Raw genomic sequence first — 20731 nt, forward strand, 5'->3', positions numbered from 1 at the left:
TTAGTTATAGCGGTGATTGCCTCCTTGCAGAGCAGCTGAAGAGGGGAATAGCCAGGGAGAGTCTGAGCATGAGCCTGCGCTTATCTTGTACCTTATGGCACCTCTGAGTGTCCCAGTATTCCACCTGAGAATCACCAAGTTACACTAACGGCCCAAAATCTGCGGAAGAGCAATATTAGGTACAGACTCATTCTTACAATTTTCATTCTGTACATCTGTTACAAATAGGAACATCAGTGTTAAATTAGCATTTATTCAGTGAATACATGTAAATACATTTACTTACATGCATAAGTCATTGTGGAATTAGAGCTTTATCCAGAAGGCATTCATATTCAAATACTGCAAAAATGTTTTCATTTATAAGACTGATTCTTCTTGCTTCTATGAAAGAAGAGCTGCCCAGCTGAGCAGAAGATGCCTGAAAAGAATTGTATTAAGGGAAAGAAATGTCACAGTGCAGAGTAAACAAATGAAAATCTTTCCTGATCCACTGGAAAATAAGTAATTCTCTAATGTACCAGTTCACATTTTTTATTGATTGGGGGAGGGGAAGTATTTGTTTACTGTGGCTTGTGTTGAACAGGAACTGAAAGTTTGGGCAAATATGACATAGCAGCTGATACACAGCAAATCCTTGTTTCCTTTTGTTTTACAGCAAACAGGTTTTTTGTTGTCCCCCTTCCTTACCCTGCATTTGTATTTCAACAGCCTTTTTTAAATATCATTTGCATTTTCCTATTTCTCCTGTTCTCCTGTTTTGTAGGAAGTTGGTGGCATACTTCGCACACTAGAAGATGCTCTTACAGAAGTTCAAAGAGTTGATACTAAAGCACAAAGTGCCCTTGATCTCAAGAAGCAAAACTTAAAAGGTGAAGAATATAAACGCAAAGAACTGGTAAAAAGTATGGAGGAGGTAAGCACAAACAGCAAGACCTCTTAATTTACTTAACATTAGTACATTGCTTTTTCAATGACCCTCTCCCCCACTCCTCCAAAAAACCCAGCAACTGCATGTGAATGTTTTTTATACTTTTTGTAGTGTGTATCCAAGAGGCAGAAGAGCTTTGATATCAGAGTCATAGTGTGTTTTAACATATAGGCCATAGTAGGATAGAAATATAGAACAGAGGGGGCATTATCTCTTTACATTAAACTAAACTGTATAATTGGCTAAACTTCTAAATCTGCCATTTTGGGGGGTTATTTCCTCCCAGTATTGACTGGGAAAGATTTCTTTTTAACATGTGATTAATTTATTTTATTGTATAAACATTTATGTTCCCAGTAGGAGTCTGGTAGGTATATATTTGAAGAGAATAGTCTCCTCTTTACTAAATTTTTAGTTAAGTTTAGTAAGCAACCTAATGTTGCTTGATAAGGTGTGGTTTTTCCAAAGTTCAAATGAAACACTGTCAGTATTCACATTTTGTCACTTCCTTTTTTACCTTATTACTGCCACTAGTTGTTCTTAAGAATGTTATAATTGATAGAGAATAGAGAGAAAATATTTTTCCTCTGTCTTTTGCATTTGACCTGCATTTGATCCATGTCCCCTGTTTTGTGGATCTCTTATAACAGGAGCAAGTAAACACTTAAGAGATATGAAGATGTTAGTTCAAAAGCTGGCAAGGGGACTTGGGAACTTAAGACCTGATGCTAATTGTAATTGTTTTTTAATTGCTCAGGTTTCAAGTTGATCAATACCATCTTAAATGTATTTGACAGGTGTTTTTCTTTTTTTGCTAAAGGATTCCAAAGCTTTAGTGGCAAAGGAGAAAGAGGTAATAAAGATGCAAGGTGGGCTTGATGCTTTTCAGGAGGCAAGTAAACAAGACACAGAGGCTTTAGCTGTGGCACAACAACATTTTAATGCTGTGTCTGCTGGTCTGTCCAGCAATGAAGATGGTGAAGCAGCTACTCTGGCTGAACAAATGATGACCTGCAAAAATGATATCAGTAAAACAGAAACAGAGGCTAAACAGGTAAGACTAAAAGCTGAGCCTGTCCCAGATGAGCACTGGGGCTTTTACAAATCTTGCTACACAGAGGTTTTCCAGCAACAGTAAGTTTGGATTATTAAAAAAGGGCTAGGAGAGACGTTTAGTAAAAAGCTTTGCATGTTAATAGGTACCATTATTTCAACTGGTATTTTTCCACAAACTGGGAGAAAATCTGTATTGGTTGGGGTTTTTTTTATCATTACAATATTTGGCTTAAAAAAAAGAAAGGTTGTGATGTTCCATGTGTTTGTCACCAGAAACATGAAATGTGTCTATCTTAAACTGTTTTAAAAACACTACATTTTACCATTTTAAACTGCTTTTAAAATCCTGTATTCCACTGCATATATGAATTTCATACTTGTAAAAATTCAGTGAGTAGCCTCAGTCTGCAGCAGGCCTCTTTATTGATCTGAGTTCTTAATTAAGGATGGAAGAAACTCTGAATGTCATATTTTGGGTCACGTCATTTGGCAAGGGCGTGTTTTCATTTTTCTACTTTAATAGCAATTGGTAGAAATGTAAAGCTGGAAAGGACCTCGAGTTCACCTAGTTCAGTGGGGGCCAACTTCTTTTGGCAGACAAGCCACAAGTTAGCTTTCTACGCTCCCAGAGTGCCATTGTACACCCCTTCTGCTCTGCTTTCTGCATCCTGCCCCATCTGCCATTGTGTTGCCTGTTTCCTCTCTAATTTGCTATGCTACACACACGGAGGTGGCCTGTGGCATGCATTCCATAGGGTGGCCACCCTATGTCATCTATGTGCTCTGTCAGGATCAAATATACAGATGAGATTTCCACAGCCCTGCTAGGTATCCTATTCCAGCACTTAACCTTAGGGTTAGAAAGCTTTTCCTACTTTGTAACTTATGGCTAGGTACAAATGTTACACTTAAAGTGCATTAGGCATGCAGAAAGCACCTTAAAGCCATAACAACAGATGTTCATGGCATTTAAAGCACTTTAAAAATGGCAGATCCTGTTAAGTTAACCCTTGATTAGATGTGATATTAGAATAAAGCACATCAGGTTAGAGCACTTTTTTTGAATGTCTATATCACATCCATCATGTTTCAGCGTAGGTTGTATTCTGGCATCATCTTAGGGGCCCCTCACTGGGCTGCTTGCTAGCCTCAGCCATTTCTTGTCTGTTCTAGGCAGATACCACTCCAGTCCTGCCCCCAGGCTGTTGCAGAGAGGAAACAGAAAAGGCTCTGTCTCCTCCCTGTGCAGGTGGGTGGGAGGTTGAGGAACGGAGCCTTTGTGCCACACAGAATCCGCCCCCCCCAAACTTGTGCGCTTAGGTGTTGGTGGGGACCAGGCCAGGTCCACACAGCAGAGCCGCTCTGTTTCCCACGCACCAGCCCCATTTCCTCAGCATGGTGAAACCTGGTTGGACATGATAAAGGCTGGGCTAGGTCTGCGCAGCAGGGGCTCCCTACTTTCTCCCCTGCCGAGTTCCTGGCACACCAGAAAGCTGGCTGGGCAGTCCTGCGCTGCAGTTGTTAAGAGGTTGAGAGAGTGGGGGAAGAGGAGTAGATGGCCTTTTGTTTATTTGTTGATTCAATTCCTATAGATGGGGTGTGTCAAAGATCTGGACTGTGGAGCCCCATCATCCAGCCCCTTGATGCATGACCCAGTTCCCAAGTCCAGCACATGTGGGCACATACCACATGTGGCACCTGCTCCAGGGACCCATGCTCAGTCCAGTGTCTGCTGCAGCCCGATCCCCACATGTTCAGCCCAGTGTCTGGTGCAGCTGGTCTGGGACTGTGACTTGTGTCCCAGAATGGGTCCCATGCCATTCATCCAGCCTGCAGGGCCAGGTCAGTTTAACACCCCTGCAGTAGATAAAGCAGGAATGCTTTCTGTTTTGTCAGACTTCACTAAGCATTCTTCACTGTTTTAATTTAATTCTTCACATGTAAGTGGCTAGTCCTCAGTGCAGAGTGTGTCCCTAGTCTCATCTGAAGAAATTTAGTTTTGAAAGACCTTTGTTGAGGTCTTCCCTGCTCCAAGTCCATTTATTACTCCAAATCATTCCTCTCTCATACCTTCCTCTGTCCTGCCTTTTTAGATGACCCCATGCCACAAAAAAACTATTAACATTATCTCCAGACTGCCAGTGCTCTGCTCTGCAGTCTAATCCACCACCATACTACTCTTGCTGCTCAAACAATGCTATTTGTCACTGTTCTAATAACTTAAGCACACTGATTGATTATGAACATTTTAAATCTGCATTGCCATTCAGTTGCCTGGAAAACTCCAGTTTCTACACGTGTATATTTCCCTGTAGGCTCAGATGAAGTTGAAACATGCTCAGCAAGAGTTGAAGACAAAACAAGCTGAAGTAAAAAAAATGGATGGAGGCTACAAGAAAGATAATGAAGCATTTGAAACTGTCAAAAAGCTGAAAGAGAAACTAGAAAATGAAATGAAAAAGCTAAATTATGAAGGTTTGTGCTGACTTACTGGTAGAATAACATATGGGGGAATGAAGGTGGAGATGCAAGATGACCTGGAAGAAACTTTTTACAAAGAAAGAACTGGGAAATACATTAAATATGCCTGGAATTAAAACAAGTACCTCTCCCATCTTAGTGGCAGTGGAGACTACACAGTGAAATAAGACAAGGAAAAGTATGTAGTCTTTTAAGTTGCAGGAAGTTGATTAGTCACAATTGCAGCTCTTAGAATCAAAAAATGAGGGTTGGAAGGGACCTCAGGAAGTCATCCCCAAACTAGATCATCCCAGCCAGGGCTTTGTTGAGCTGGGCCTTAAAAACCTCCAAGATGGAGATTCCACCACCTCTCTAGGTTACTTGTTCCAGTGCTTCACAACCTTCCTAGTGAGAGAGGTTTTTCTCTTATCCAACCTAAACTTCCCTTGCTGCAACTTTAGACCATTGCTTTTTGTTCTGTCATCTAGCACCACTGAGAACAGTCTAGCTCTACCCTCTTTGGAATCCCCCTTCACGTAGTTGAAGGCTGCTATTAAATTCTCCCTCAGTCTTCTCTTCTCTAAACTTAATAAGACCAGTTCCCTCAGCTGCTCCTCAGGAGTCATGTCCTCCAGCCCCCTCACCATTTCCATTGCCTTTTGCTGGACTCTGTCCAACTTATGCACATCCTTTCTATAGTGGGGGCCATAGGCAGTGGAAGGCTTAGCCCTCCCCCCACCAAAGTGGGCCAGTGACAGTGGCTCCAGCCCACTGCCCAGCGCCCCTGCCTGTGCTTGTTTGCTGCCGTGTGCACAGCACCAGTGCGTGCCAGCCCTGGAACGGCCTTGTGGGAGGGAGGGGCAGGGGTAGGTCAGGTGGGTATTCTCTGCATTGCCCAGCCCCGCAAATAATATTTTCTAGTGCCACTAATGGTGGGAGCCCCAAAACTGGGCATCAATACTTTAGATATGGTCTCACCAGTGCAAAACAGGGGAATAATTACTTCCCTCAATTTTCTGGCAACACTCCTACTAATGCAACCCAGAATGCTTTTAGCTTTCTGGGCAACAAGGGCTCTGTTGATTTTTATATCCAGCTTATTGTTCACTGTAATCCCCAGGTCCTTTTCTATGGAGATGCTGCTTAGCCAGTTGGTCCCAAACCTGTAATAGTTCATGAAATTGTTCTGTCTTAAGTGCAGAACCTTGCACTTGTCCTTGTTGAACCTCGTGAGATTTCTTTTGGCCCAATCCTCCAATTTGTCTAGGTCATGCTGAATCATAGCCCTACCTTCCAGTATATTTACTACGCCCTCCCAGCTTGATGTCATCTGCAAACTTGCTACCGGTGCAATCTATCCCAGCTTTCAGATCATTAATGAAGATATTGAACAAAATTGACATTTGTTTGACATTTACCTTTTTGTGTTGAAGGTAAAAATCTTCTTCCCCTGTGCCCTCCCCCACCCCATCCTGCCCCAGATTTTGGGTGCTTTTAAATTTAGGTCCTGGAAGATTATTTCACACCCCCTCCCCAGCCTGCTCATCCCCCACACTGTTTCCATAAAAGGAATCTCATTTATATTAAAACCACTTCACTCTGGTTTGGCAGGTTAAATGCAGCTTACACCCACTTGAAGGTTATAAGTTACACAGCTGTTTACAGTCCAAAGTAGAGCCAGAGTCTGACAGGTAAATGAAAATCCAGTCTAATGGTGGATGTATGTGCTTACCACTTCTGACATTCTTAATACTTAAATAAAAACAAGTGACATCCAAGGTGTAAAAATATGTCTTAATACAGAGACGCTTACAATATTTGCATATGCCTTTTGCTTCAAAGGTGAATTATCAAACCAAAAGTTGTGAATTGGTTTTCTATAATAATCTTCACCAGAAGCATGTACGGTACCAAGCTCCAGTTACTGCTCTAATTACTGAATTTTGGAAGAGGGAAGGATGTTTTCAGTTGGTTCACATTATATGAAATGTGCAGTTCTTAATATGCTTCATTTGCAAATGTTTTAAATTAGTGCCCCTGATTTAGTCTAACTCGCCCTGCTCTGGATCAGGACTGGGGCTTCTCACAGGCCAGGTTCATGGGGCAGGTGGCAATGGTGGTGATGCAAACAGCAGCTACAGTGGGGCAGGCACCTGCTTTCCATGGCAGAGGCCCAAGCACAGGGTGGTGACTAGTGGTTAGCTGACTAGCAATGGCATCAATTAGCTGCAGGACTGGGTTGGCACAGCCCTCACTTGGTAGCCTGCTGCTGATGGCAGTATCCAGCAGTCCCCTAGATTCTTCAGCCAGCCCCACCTCCAAATTCTTGCCTGCCAAAGGGGATCTGCAGGCTGGATGAAATGGCTCTGTGGGCTGGAGCCACCATACAGGCCATACCTTTGATGCCCTGGACTAAATAATGGAATTTGTTTGGTTCTTTTAGACAAAAAAGAAGAAACTCTTTTGGCAAAACGGAAAGAATTGTCCTGCGATGTTAATCGGATGAGAGAGTCTTTTGAAGCTTTAATGGCCAAGTTCCCCAGGCTGCAGTTTCAGTACAAGTAAGGCCTTGGAACATACCAATGTTCATGAAACATCTGCTTAAAAAATTTGTCTTCAGAAACTTTTATGAGTCGGTGTGAATTGGGGCACAGAACATTTGAATATTTCTGTTGTTTCCTCCATTTCCAGTTACTAAATTACTAATGACACGATCGTTTTACATGACCCAACCAAAACTGACATGTCACTTAAAATATTGTCATAAATTTTCTAAATAATTCATTCACCTTTGGCCCCTAATGTTTTAACTGCCTCTATTGTTGAATTGTCTACATGAGAGCAAATGGGATGGTGGAGGGGAGTCCTCACATGTATATTTCTAAAGATAGTCTGAGGGGGGGAACTAGTAGACTATAATGCTGTTCTAATTTATTTTTTAGAGATCCAGAAAAAAATTGGAATTCAAACCATGTAAAAGGACTTGTTGCATCTCTTATCACTGTGAAAGATGTTTCCACAGCAACAGCTCTAGAAGTGGTAGCTGGAGGGAAACTCTATAATATTGTTGTGGACACTGAGGTATGTTTCTTACTGGTCTGTGTCCAGACTTCCTTGTTAAGGGGGTATGCACAACTCTATTTTAATTCAACTTCTGTCAGCACTCATGGGAGATAATGCAATGGGCTTTAACTGCCTAAGACAAAAACATATTCTTTAACAGATATCTTAGCCAGCAGTAAATTTGACCTCAAGTGGGTATGTCCCAACTTAGATCAATAAGCAGGACTCCTGCTTACACCAACAGTAAATGTGTCCCTTATCATTTGCATACTATTCCTATTATTTTAGTGTTCACAATTAGTCACGTATTTTAATCAAATCATAGAAAATGAGGGTTGGAAGAGACCTTAGGAGGTCATCTAGTCCAACCCCCTACTCAAAGCGGGACCATCCCCAACTAGATCATCCCAACCAAGGTTTTGTCTAGCCGGGTCTTAAAAACCTCCACAACCTCTCTGGGTAACTTGTTCCAGTGTTTTGCTACCCTGATAGTGAAAAGGTTTCCTGATATCTACCATAAACTTACTTTGTTTCAACTTGAGACCATTGCTCCTTGTTCTGTTAGACAGCTGTAATGTAGGCATTTTGGTAGACACCTGTTAACTTTTTGATTTAGGTTACTGGTAAGAAACTCCTAGAAAAAGGAGAACTGAAGCAACGATACACCATCATTCCACTGAACAAAATTGCAGCTGAATGTATTGCAGAAAAAACTGTGAAAGTGGCCAAAAGCTTGGTATGTTATATTTAAATAAACTATTCTGCCATAAGTATGTTTTTTTCTTTTTATTTTGTCAGATCATTTTACACTAGTATTACTGTTGCATCTGTCCACATTCATAGTATGACCACTAATTTTTATGAAATAATGGTAGTTGTTGCTGTGTCATAATTAGAGAGATTAATATTTTCTGGAGGAGGGATGGCTTAATTTGAAGTTTTGCAGAATCCAGATTTACTGGAATTGAGGTAAAACCATGATGGAGAGCAGAGCAGAGCACTAAATGATATACAGGTACATATTACATAGGATGACAGAATGTTGACCACAACCCACTATCACTCATCCATGGTCTTGCAAAATACATAAAACAGCCTAAGTATTGCTTATGAAGCCCATCAAACCACAGGTGCTACATAGGTGGAAGAGGCATAGTTATAGTTGCTTCTTTTACTCTTAGGCACACTTCACTCCTGTTCTGTGCTCTCCCATCTCTGACAGTAGAAGTCACAAGGCCTTCTATATTTTATGTTCTCAGGGATTTTTTTTATCTTCCTGAAGGGGACTGAGATGCTGCTTAAAACCTCCTTGCCTCACAGTGAGGGGAGAAGAATTATTTCCCAGAAGTATGGGGCAAGATGAAGTGCTGTTTAGAAAAGTTGCATGTCAGGTTTTTTCCTTGCCAAATCAGGGAAGACTGGGAATAGCCTGAGAAATAGGCAAGGTAGCATTGATCTATCAATTGCTTGGAAGGGTAGTCAGAAGGGTTGGGTGGAAAGGGGGCAAAGAATTGAATCACTTCATGACTGGAGGGAAAGAGTGGAGGGACTGAGCAATAGAGCTCTGTTGCCAGTTAGAGAATAGGCCCTGGAAGTACACTGCTGAATCTGATTGATGGTGTAAACTGCTATTACTAGTTAAGCCAAATCCGTCTGTTTTTTCAGCTGTAATCGTGTACTTAAAAGATACTTGCTTCTTATGATATTTGGTAATTGGAAGGCCCAATATATTACAAAAGCTCTAATTGCAAGGATGGTGGGGAACTGGATTTAAAAATTGTGTATTTAAATTGCATTGTGACATACCAATCCTATTCCCTTTGACTTTTAGGTTGGTGCTGACAATGCTCATTTGGCCCTTTCACTGGTTGGCTATGAATCTGAGCTGCAGAAGGCAATGGAATATGTTTTTGGAACAACACTGGTTTGTGATAACATGGATAATGCCAAGAAAGTGACATTTGACAAAAAGATAATGAAAAGAACTGTCACACTTGGAGGAGATACCTTTGACCCCCAGGGCACTCTAAGTGGAGGTCATTTGTTTTTTCATATCCTAGATTCCAGTTGTGTTGATGTAACCCTTGTAATGATTTAATAAATGTGAAATATAAAATGGCAAGTGGAACAGGTTAATTTTGAATCTGTTTGACTGAATATGTATTTCTTCAGTAACAGGGAGCAGATTTTCAAACGGCCCATCTAGCAGGGGAAAATTAATTGGATAGTCCCTGTTTAAGATCAATAATTTAAGAACATTTAAACTCTCAAATGCATTCATTATCTACTCTGGTAAATGTGAGTACTTCAAAATCCTACATATTCAGTCTAACACACCTTATTTATGGCCAAATCATTAATTAATTAAATGAAAATTTAATTTTTTGTACTTGGCTGAAAAAACAAACAAACTAGTACCATAATATTAGATTTCAGTAATATTTCCATTTCAAGAAATTTGAAGGAAAAGGTAGGTTCTGCTCAAGTTTGCATATACCTGAAATGCAGGGGAGGGGTGGGAGTGAAATTCATCCTCATTGTTAATTTTTTGGGTTTTTTTAAGGAGCAGCTGAGGTTGGTAGCCAGAATTAAGCAACGTTTGTTTTTGAGGTCTCCATGTTACGAAAGTGTCCTCTATGGCATGTACTATAACAATGTAAGAATGAAAAAAAAGTGTACGTTGGAAACTATTTGTTTTCCTTTACAAACAAATTATTTGAAACCTTGTTTCTAATTGTTAAAACCAAATTCAGCAAAAGAATAGCCAGAAATTTGAATGTACACACTATTATGTACACACTATTAAGCAGGTAACTTTTTTATTAGTTCATTCAGGTTTCACTTTTTAGAATATATACGATAAAATTTACAGAGGTATACTTGCTTATCTTGAACTCTTACATTCAATCGTGGCTGTCTAAAGAACATTGGGTTCTTATTGTTTGCAATGTGAAAATGCCTATATTTTATATTAAACTTTGTTTACCTGTGCTTTCATTTATATAGACTCATCATGTTAGCTTTACTTTTTCTTTTGCTAACCAGGTGCACGGTCACAGTCTACCCCTATATTGTCCATAATTCAAGAACTGAAAAGCATTGATGAAAAGTTAAAAACTAAGGAGGCTGAGCTAGAGACAGTAGAAAAAGAGCTGGCAAGTTTAAAGAACACTGCTGAAAAGTAAGAGTTGCATCTAAACTCATGTGTCTGTATATGAAATGTACATAACTTTTACTGTATTTACTTGTATACTATACTCACCTTTAGCTCTCCAAAACTGGGATGCACGTCTGAAGCTGATCTCTGCATTGGCATGGTTGCTGGGGGCTGTGTTTCTCTCCCAGCCAGCATGCAACAGACAGAGTCCACTTTCTAGTATCATAGCTAGTTTTTAACTCTCATACCTAGTACTCTTTTGGTAGCAGCTTTTGACTGTGGATAGGACTCCGGAAAACATTTTTCTGTCTTTGCAAAACAATGTAGCTGCTTGCAGATAGGTGTGGGGGTTTTTTTGTTTGTTTGTTTGTTTTTAATTGAAATCACTTTACAGGAAGAACTAGTGCATTATTTCAACTTGGCACCGCGGTGTCTGTATAGATTAGGTGTTTCATTGGGGCTTTTTAACACTTTTATCTGAGTGCTCTTAAAAGCAATCAGTTATTCGATAGAAGCACCAAAAAAGCCGCACTAAAGCACCCAATCTATACAGACATTGGGTGAGTCAAGTCGCACTGCCTTTTCTGGGCATGTGCTGGGATCAGTGCAGGAGCATGCAGAGTCTTAAGTAAACTGCCGTTTGGATTTTGTTTTCTTTTTTTTAGCATCTGTAAGCAACCTGTGTTATTTGGGGACATGTAGTATGCAAGAAAATATGGCATAAAAAATTAGAGGAACAGCTGAGGTGTAATATGAAAGACTTTCATGGCAGTACATTGAGACCAACGGTTTCTGGTCAACAGAATGTGGTATGAAATATGTGTTTATGCTCAAAACTGATGTCAGGCAATACAGGTTATAAATGTCATTGTCCCAGCAGGTTGTATATGAGGCTTAGTCAGCAGCTGGACCACTGGTCCATTTTATCAATATTCCTCATTCTAAAATAAGCAAGTACTTGTGTTTCCCAACTGTTCCCCAATACGCGTTGAAAATATTAAATGTTTTGTACTTAACGCAATAGGTATGTAAGCTATTTACACATGAATACATCTAACTTAATTTTGCTATAATCTGAGGTATCGACATCTGAAACAACAGTGGGAGATGAAATCGGAAGAAGCAGAACTATTGCAGACAAAGCTTCAGCAAAGTGCCTATCACAAACAACAACAAGAATTGGAAGCCCTTGAAAAAACCATTGGTGAGACAAACTTGTTATGTTCGGAAGCAAGTTGCTGAAAGCGTGAATTTGGCTGCTTGTAATAGAATCCCATTTGCTTTTGAAACTTCAAGCTAAAATGTGTTCAGAGTTTAATGAGACAAGGATTTCTGAGGGTAATATCTTTTTATTACTTATTACTATGTAGTTGGGATAAAATTAGAAAGGCTTTTGAATACGAGACTTTCTTCTTCAGGTCTTTGATTACAGGGAGCCAATCGCAGCACAGAGAAGAAGAAAGGGGAGAGGGTGAGAGAGATTTTCAGGGGTAATGAACACACAGGGAGCTGACATGCATGCAGGCCCCCACTGAAACTCATGGCACTTTACAAGAAGTGATGCCCTGACCCAACAGACATTGGCTTGTTGGGTCAGAGGTGGGGGAAATCCAGTCTGCCTGCAGACGAGCAGAGTGGAGGAGTGACCCCTCTATTCCCCCCCTCTCCTCCAGGGCTGTCAGCAGGAAGGGAGGGGGAAGCCAGCAGTGAGCTGCCAGCTGAGGTTTGTCTGGCCTGAGCTGGATGGGGAGGATCTGGAGTAGAGCCCCCAGCCTTGTGGGTCTGGCCTGCATCAGCCCAACCCTGTTCATGTGAAAAGTTTAACCCTAGGGAATAAAAATTCCCTAAGGCGCTCTGAAGTAGCGCTTTCATCTGATACCTCATTTGAGGAAAGTTAATTTTCCTTGCAATTGGTCACTTCTAAAAGTGGTCTGCAGCCATGCATGTGTGTCGTGGCTTGGCTATAGAGTGCTTTTAGAGGCCTAGTTACCTGAAAATGTAACTTCTGTCTGTGCCCACAATTAGCAGAAGAAAAGATGACTGGGAGATCAAGGCCTATCAAAAGGGCGGAGGGTCATTCTCACCTTTCCTGTGTGGAAAGAATTCAGAAGCTGGGTAAACATAATGTGCCCTAAACCTGTTAGTTTAGTCCATGGTTTTAGTGTCCAGGTAGCGTATGGATTTTTGTTCCCAAGTTCAGCTTTTAAAGGTGTTAGGCAGATTTCCCTTGAGCATGAGGATAGTGAGGTCGGAGACAGATTGGTTGTTCTGTGAGAGATGCGCTCCTAATGGTATGTGTATATCCCTGTTCTTTATATTATTTTCTGTGAGAGTTCATTGCTTCATTCTGGTATGTACTTGCTGTTTAGTTTCACCCATACAGTTGCCATGAGGGTACTTAGTACATTGGATAAGGTATATCACATTTGGGAAAGGCATGTGTAAGAACCATGGATTCTGCTGTGTTGTTTTTATGCAGGGGTGTTGGCAGTAGAGATGTGCCGACAGGTTAAGTATTTCTTGCCCAGGCATGTCTATGTCCCACTTGATGTCTGTTGGGCAGCAGAGAGTTTGCTTTTGATAAGTTGGGTAAGCTTAGCAGGCTGTTTAAAGTGGAAGGGCTGGGAATGTTTTCTTGGGGTCTGATCCTTGTTGAGTATAGGTTAAATTATTGATTTTTCTGATTGGTTCCAGTATGGGGTAGCAGGTCTTCAGTCCAGGTATAGGGAAGGTTTGGTGATACGGTTTTCTAGAAGTGTTTTCAAAGTTTAAAAGGTCTATTTTTAAGTTAAATTACAAAACAAGAAATGGGAATTTAAATAATATTGACTCCGTTGCTGTCTAATTCTCTTATTTGTAGAAGTAATATCTTTGTTGTGTATAAAAAAAATAAAAATTAAAAATAAAATAAAATTCAAAACTTTCAAGGAAAGACGCTTTTTCCTTTTTTAAAGAAAACTGCTATATAAAAAAACCCCATACTAATAATCTCAAACTTATTGGTTATGAAGGAGTCAGCTTGGTTAAGTATTATACTTGTTTTATATTACAAACAGTTTAAAATATGGGAAATAATTAGAAAAATGTAGGCATTTACACAGGTGAAGGAGATTTAAGAAAACACAGCAAGAAAAAAAGAGGAATAGCAAACATAAATGGGTTTAAGGGGAAGAAACAGGCAGATAAGAATATTGCAGTCCTGCTGTGGGAAGGGACAGAACTAGATTAGTTTGAAGTTTTTTGCCGTATAGCTTATAAGGAGTATGCTTTCCTTGTTTAAAAGGAGAGCTTATTTAATCTGTGAAACTTAATAGAAGATTTTCCATTTTGCTGGCCTCCCTCAAGTGAATTGTCTCTTACTGGACAATATTCTTTTCCTGAAGGATTTTAGAAGAGGAAACATTGAAATTGTTGACAATAAATCTGTACTACAAACCTTTTCCAAGGGAAGCCATTGTATAATGTGTGTATAAAAATGTTAGTTAGGGGCAGGAAAGATTTACAGTTCAATACTATTCTTTTTGATTTAGAGGAAAGTCAAAGGATACTAAAGAAAACTAATGAAGTAAAAAAAAAGGCAGAAGAAAAATACAAAGTACTAGAAAACAAAATGAAAAATGCTGAAGCAGAGCGTGAGAGAGAACTGAAAGAAGCCCAGCAGAAGTTAGATGGTGCTAAGAAAAAGGCAGATGCATCCAGCAAAAAGATGAAAGAAAAGCAGCAGGTAAATCTCTTACTACTGGAAGCAATTTTAACAATGATGAAAACAGCAAAACTTGATTAGCAAATCCTTATCGTCCATTTTTGGTACATAAATATTTCGTAGTTACTGACATTCATAGAAATTGGCAATGCCTACTTTGTTCTAGGTTAATAAATGCATTCCTCCTGCACCTCCTACTGTGTGTGATATCATAGTTGTGTTTCTGGTTAAGGAACTGACTCTTACCTGGATTACAGGTAAACTGGCAGGTTGGCTACGGGAAGAGAAACCAGAGACTTGACGTTGTTTTGGAATGTAAGCAAAAACAAACTTACCCCAAAATCACTTAAGACAGCACAACGCAGATTCTTAGCTATGCAAGCTGGGAGCATTCAAGAAGGGGAGGAGGATGGCATGCAGACTGGTAGCAAGTCTTTTTGAATTCGCTGAGGCCTCCAGTTTTTCCCTCCAGCCTGAACCCTGTATTTATAGATGGCTTATTTTAATGAACATTCTCTGATTGGTTTTATTTAAATGTCTTTGTTTTACTGAAACTTTCAGGATCGGACAGAGCTGACTTGTAAGGTGTCAATTAGTTGGGATTTATATCTTTGGGAAGGTAGAAGGGGGAGGGCTTTTATCCTCTTTTCCTTCAACATTATGCACTGTCATTTGCTACAATCCTTAGTTTACATTCTTCATAGATTTCATAGACATTAGGGCTGGAAGGGACCTCAGGAGATCATCGAGTCCAGCCCCCTGCCCAAAGGGCAGGAAGTCAGCTGGGGTCATAGGACCAGCAAGATAAGCATCCAATTTACTCTTGAAGATGTTCAATGTAGGTGCTTGAACCACCTCCGCTGGCAGACTGTTCCAGACCTTGGGGGCACGGACGGTAAAGAAATTCTTCCTTATGTCCAGCCTGAAACGGTCTTGCAGGAGTTTGTGACCGTTCGACCTTGTCATCCCTTGGGGCGCTCTGGTGAACAGACGTTCCCCCAGATCCTGGTGGTCACCCCTGATAAACTTATAGGTGGCCATCAGATCACCCCTGAGCCTGCGCTTTTCCAAGCTAAAGAGTCCCGTGGCTCTCAGCCTGTCATCGTAAGATCTGTTTTCCTGACCTCTGAACATGCGTGTGGCTCTCCTCTGGACTCTCTCAAGCTTCTCCACATCCTTTTTGAATTGTGGAGCCCAAAACTGGACGCAGTACTCCAGCTGCGGCCTCACCAAGGCCGAGTACAAGGGGAGAATGACGTCCCGGGATTTGCTCGAGAAGCATCTATGGATGCACGCCAGCATTTTGGTCGCTTTACTAGCCGCAGCATCGCATTGCAGGCTCATGTTCATCTTGTGGTCAATGATGACCCCCAAGTCTCTTTCTTCTGTAGTGCTAACCAACGTAGCACTGCCGAGCCTATACAGGTGCTGCAGGTTTTTCCTCCCAAGGTGGAGAACCTTGCATTTTTCGGTGTGAAACACCATGAGGTTCTCATCCGCCCATTTGCTGAGCTTGTCCAGGTCAGCCTGGATCACCCGCCTATGTTCTGGCGTGGATGCTTTGCCCCAAAGTTTGGTGTCATCGGCGAACTTCGCCAGTCCACTCCTGACTCCAATGTCCACATCGTTAATGAAGATGTTGAACAGTATGGGTCCCAGGACAGAGCCTTGAGGGACCCCACTGGTCACAGGGCACCATGATGAGTGACTGCCATCAATCACAACCCTCTGGGTCCAACCACGAAGCCAGTTTCCCAGCCAGCGGATCGTGGTGGAGCCAAGGCCACAACTGGGCAGTTGACTGACACGGTTGCTTTGTTTTTACAACTTATCTAAGAAAACCAACAAATATATTTATTAATGTTTTAAAGTAAAACAGCATCCAATACACTTGGTTTCATCAATCACTGGTCACATTTTAAGATAAATTAATTTTCTAGTTTATTTGGATGATCTAATTTAAGGTCATCTTTTATGTCTCCTTTCAAGCCTTGTGTTCTGTTTTAACTAGATCTTGTTGGTTTAGTTGGAGATGCTGACTACTTCTTTTACTTTGGCCAAACTAGTTGTTACATCTGCAAAGGTTCATTCTATGGTTACTGTACTCAGAAACAGGCTTTGGGGCCTTCTGCTTTAGCCATGCTTTCACAGCTTGGCCTAAGCCCCTTGGAAATGGCTAAGGCTGGCATCATGACTTGGTCTCCCTTTTGAAGTCTCTACAGTAAGCTGAATGCTATAGCTTTCCATTCAAACATAACTTTAATCCATTTTCTACATCTTCCCTGTTTAGGAAGTTGAAGCATTGGTCCTGGAATTAGAAGACCTAAAACGAGAAGAGACTTCCTATAAACAACAGATTGAGGCTGTTGATGAAGCTATCAAATCCTACCAGACACAGATTGATGCTATGACATCTGAAGTGTCCAAGACCAAGGTAGAGTTGGGATATTGTTTTCAAATACTAAAAGGTCAGGTTTGATTCTTTCCATCTGTGTGTAGCTGAGAACAAAAACCCAGAAGATTGTGCTTTTTATCATTTATATTTTCTTTTAGATGGATTTTCATGCTACACAACTAATGTATAATTTGTGGGCCTTTATGTAGCCTTTTTATCCTCTAATGAATCTTGTCCCAGGAATATTTTTGCTGGACTCTTCCTTCCTTCATAATAAGTGCAGCATAAAATCTTTAAAAGAAGAGGTGTTGCCTGACCATCCTTTTGCATTTCAGGAGTCTGTAAAAAAGGCTCAGGAGGAGCTGGCCAAGCAAAAGGAAGTGATCATGACACAGGATAAAGAAATTAAAGACAAATCTGCAGAGGCAGCAAATTACAGAGAACAAAATAATGAATCTCAGCTTAAGGTTAAAGAGCTGGAACACAACATCAGTAAACACAAGCGAGAGACAACAGATGCTGCTGCTAAGGTACCCTGGAACTCTGTAGCTCTTCACCTCCAGTAAACACAGATAGTTACTTCTGTCACTGACAGGAATGAAAATTGTTCCCTTTCATCTGACAAACACCATTTACTGGCAAATTCTCATGGAGGGTTGCAAGCATTAACCTATATGTTGTCTGCCTTGCTACATTATGGGACAAGTAAAGGAGTTGTTAGTGTTAGGAGATGACCAAGGAAGAAGCTAAGTACCTCTTAAAAATTACTAACTTAGAAACATAACTGTAGAGTCTTATGTTCTCCTTTGGTGTGTTGGAGTCCAAATCAGAAGACTAATTCATATGCTAAGCATTTCCCTGAGTTTTGGTCCCCCTGATTTGTACCACTTGATTTGTGTTCTTTTGATTTCAAAGACGGAAAACAATATCGTATTTGACTGCTGAGATTTAAGGTGTAAAACAAATTTTTTTCATTCATGTAGATGGTATCAACATAACTGTTTTTTGTATGTTCCCAGGTGACCAAAATGCTGAAAGAGCATGAGTGGATAGCTTCAGAAAAACAACTCTTTGGCCAGCCTAACACAGCCTATGACTTTAAAAATAACAATCCTAAAGAAGCAGGTCAAAGGCTGCAGAAACTGCAAGAGAAAAAGGGGAAGCTGGAAAGGAATGTGAACATGAGAGCTATGAACATGCTTTCGGAGGCAGAAGAGAGGGTAAACGTTTTTTTGCTTTCTTGTCTACAGACTAGACAGTATCTTGTGGATTGCCGTGTGTGGTATACATGAGTCGCCTATAAACTGTACTTCTCTCATTCTCATTTGGGGCATTGAGACTCTGCCTAAAGCTTTTTACATTTTCTAATTCAGAGATGTCAGTAGCAGAATTCATTTATATTTATTCTTGGATTATGATGCATTGTCTGCTCATTAGGTATCAATGTGGGAGAAAGTTCTAGCCTTCATTGGCGAAGGATGAATTTCCTTCCAAAAAATCCATTTATTCTTGATTAGCACAGACATGGTATTACACTGGCCACTATATTACTGGATTGTGTTTTCAGGTTTAAACATTTTGCAGATTCAAAGAAACCCTCATGAAAGTCTTGAATAATATAACTCTGTATACTTTGAAGAATAGATCATCCAGCTAACATATTGCTGTTCCCTGGCTGGGGTTGGTGTGTTCTGTCATGTTTGGGTACAACATGGTCATTTCTCATATTAAAAAGTAAATAAAATGGCTGTATATATATGATCAGACATATAATATTATGAACCACTTCATTAGCATGAAGAGGGAGGGAAGCCTCTCCTTAAAGAGGTAACACTAATGATACTTTAACATTACAGGAAATTCCTAAAGTATCAGATACCCTACTGTTGGCAAACAGTTAGTTGTATGCTTTTGTACTTCTAATCTTCTGAGTAGGATTATTTTCAGACTTGCAGTTACAGATGTTTTGTGTTTGTACTATTAAAGCCAAAGATGCCAAGTACAAAATTAACGGAGACCTATCTTCTGTTCTTATTATATCAGTACAATGACTTAATGAAGAAGAAGAGAATTGTAGAAAACGACAAGTCTAAAATTCTTGCAACAATTGTAGAGCTTGATCAAAAGAAAAATGAAGCTTTAAATATTGCTTGGCAAAAGGTATGTTATTGCAGATCTTACTTGTAGTAAGATATGAATGCCAGATTTGATGTGGAGAATCAAGCTTGATTTCAGTTTGTTTTTTCATTTGTGCATGTCCCTGCCAATGCATTAGGACCCTTTCCTAGTGCTCGTTTCCACCCCCCACTTGTTATGTTTTCAAGCATGCACCTACATGCTTTCTTCTATGCAGATGCTTTGGAAACCTCTCAGCAGCAAATTAAATCTTCCTCACTCAGAATGCACCTTCACTGCATTTTTCCATAATGTGTACAAGAGAAACTTAACATGACACTGCTGATGTGCTGAAACAACTACCTGTCATGGAGTGCAGTACTAGTCTCCACATGTTAGCTTACAGTGTAATTAGATTGATTCCTGCCCCAATTAGTTTACATCTTTTTGTTCTACATCAGTATGCTGCCTCGTACAGTGGGGTTCTGGCCAAGGACTGAAGCTTTGAGGCATTATAGTAATATAAATAACTTAGATCAGTGATGCTCAACCTTTTGGTCCTGTGGGCCAGGTAAGTGGTATGGGGCCTGTCTGCAGGCCAGATTGGGCCCTGGGGCCCAGCACCACCTCCTCCAACTGCTGGACACCTGGGATTGGGAGCTGCCCCCTTTATGCTGGGCAATATTTCTGCCCAGTCTGTTTGCTGGCATCAGGTGTCAGATCCAGTATGAAGGGCTCAAGGCTCCCCAGGGGCTGAATATTTGGCAGCAAGGGAGCGGGGGCACCACTCCCCTGCTGCCAAATTTCCAGACCCATGGGCAGCCTATAGGCCAGATGACGTTGTGCCTTGGGCTAGGTCTGGCTCGCAGGCTGGTGGTTGCACACCTTTGACTTAAAGGATTATTTCTGTTGCTTTCTGTGTAAACTTGTAATAAGCACTACCTGTTCCATTCAGTTGTATCACAGGGGAAGATTCTTTATCTGGTACGTTGGTATTTCCATGTGGAAGACTTTGAGAGAAATTCTAATGACACTTCATCTGATGTTTTGATAGTGCTGGAGTGGTGACGTGTAGCTATGATGGTCCAGGAAACTGCAAGAGGCATGGGTTTTTGTGGGTGATAGCTTTTATTGGACCAGTGGTGTGGTTGGGAGGGATTTAGGCTGTCTTGGGGTACAGGGCACCCTCCTTCACGGTGCCTGCAAAGTTGACTTAGACAAATCTGTGAGCACCTTGAGGAAGGTGCCTTGTGCCCCAAAATGAGTCTAAATCCCTCTCAACCATGCTTCTGGTCCAATAAAAGATACCACCCATAAAAAGCCTTGCCTTAGCTTTTTGAGAGCTTTCATTTTGTGAGTTTTATAAATTGAAGTTTTTAACTTGGCGTATGAAGCTGCAGTGCATTTACAAATGCAGTATCAGAGTTATTTTTTGTAATTGCTGCATCAATTTGATATGGAGCAGAAGCTTTTGATGTTCATGTATGATGCCAGTGGGAGGAATAGTACTGGGACTTCATTAGCTAGGTTGTAAATTTGTAATCTGTCAGCGATTTTCCCGTTAGTGTTTTTCTGCCCCTCCCTTTGAAATTTAGTAAAGGTATGCACATGTGCCTCTGATGGGGGCTTGCTATTCTTAATTTTTCAAACCAGAAAAAATTCCTGGGCACCGGACTAACTCATGAGCTCTACCAAGAGTGCATATTTAATCCCCTGACTGAAACCATAGTCTAAATTTTGCACCTCAGCTGTTTACTGTTTCTACCTCTGGATCTGGAATGTCAAGATCAGCCCATGAGCCAAATCCAGCTCCATTATCCACTCCCTGGTGCTACCTCTGGATCTCTAGTT

The 20731-nt window shown here is 40.8% G+C and overlaps 1 protein-coding gene across 2 annotated transcripts in view; it reads left to right on the forward strand.

Annotated features, from left to right (window-relative positions):
- Window positions 1-20731, forward strand: part of SMC2 (structural maintenance of chromosomes 2) — a 35671-nt gene that overhangs the window by 9548 nt on the left and 5392 nt on the right. For both annotated transcript variants that reach the window (XM_090038846.1, XM_090038845.1), the window contains exons 9-22: window positions 767-916; window positions 1752-1985; window positions 4303-4462; window positions 6891-7008; window positions 7390-7528; window positions 8127-8246; window positions 9342-9546; window positions 10556-10691; window positions 11747-11871; window positions 14198-14391; window positions 16661-16804; window positions 17101-17295; window positions 17785-17985; window positions 18809-18925. In XM_090038846.1, coding sequence (XP_089894972.1) covers window positions 767-916; window positions 1752-1985; window positions 4303-4462; window positions 6891-7008; window positions 7390-7528; window positions 8127-8246; window positions 9342-9546; window positions 10556-10691; window positions 11747-11871; window positions 14198-14391; window positions 16661-16804; window positions 17101-17295; window positions 17785-17985; window positions 18809-18925 — 2238 coding nt within the window. The remainder of the gene's footprint in view (window positions 1-766; window positions 917-1751; window positions 1986-4302; window positions 4463-6890; window positions 7009-7389; window positions 7529-8126; window positions 8247-9341; window positions 9547-10555; window positions 10692-11746; window positions 11872-14197; window positions 14392-16660; window positions 16805-17100; window positions 17296-17784; window positions 17986-18808; window positions 18926-20731) is intronic.

The sequence above is a fragment of the Crocodylus siamensis genome, chromosome 3, assembly GCF_052110815.1.
Source record: "Crocodylus siamensis isolate JL-2025a chromosome 3, ASM5211081v1, whole genome shotgun sequence".
Taxonomy (NCBI): domain Eukaryota; kingdom Metazoa; phylum Chordata; order Crocodylia; family Crocodylidae; genus Crocodylus; species Crocodylus siamensis.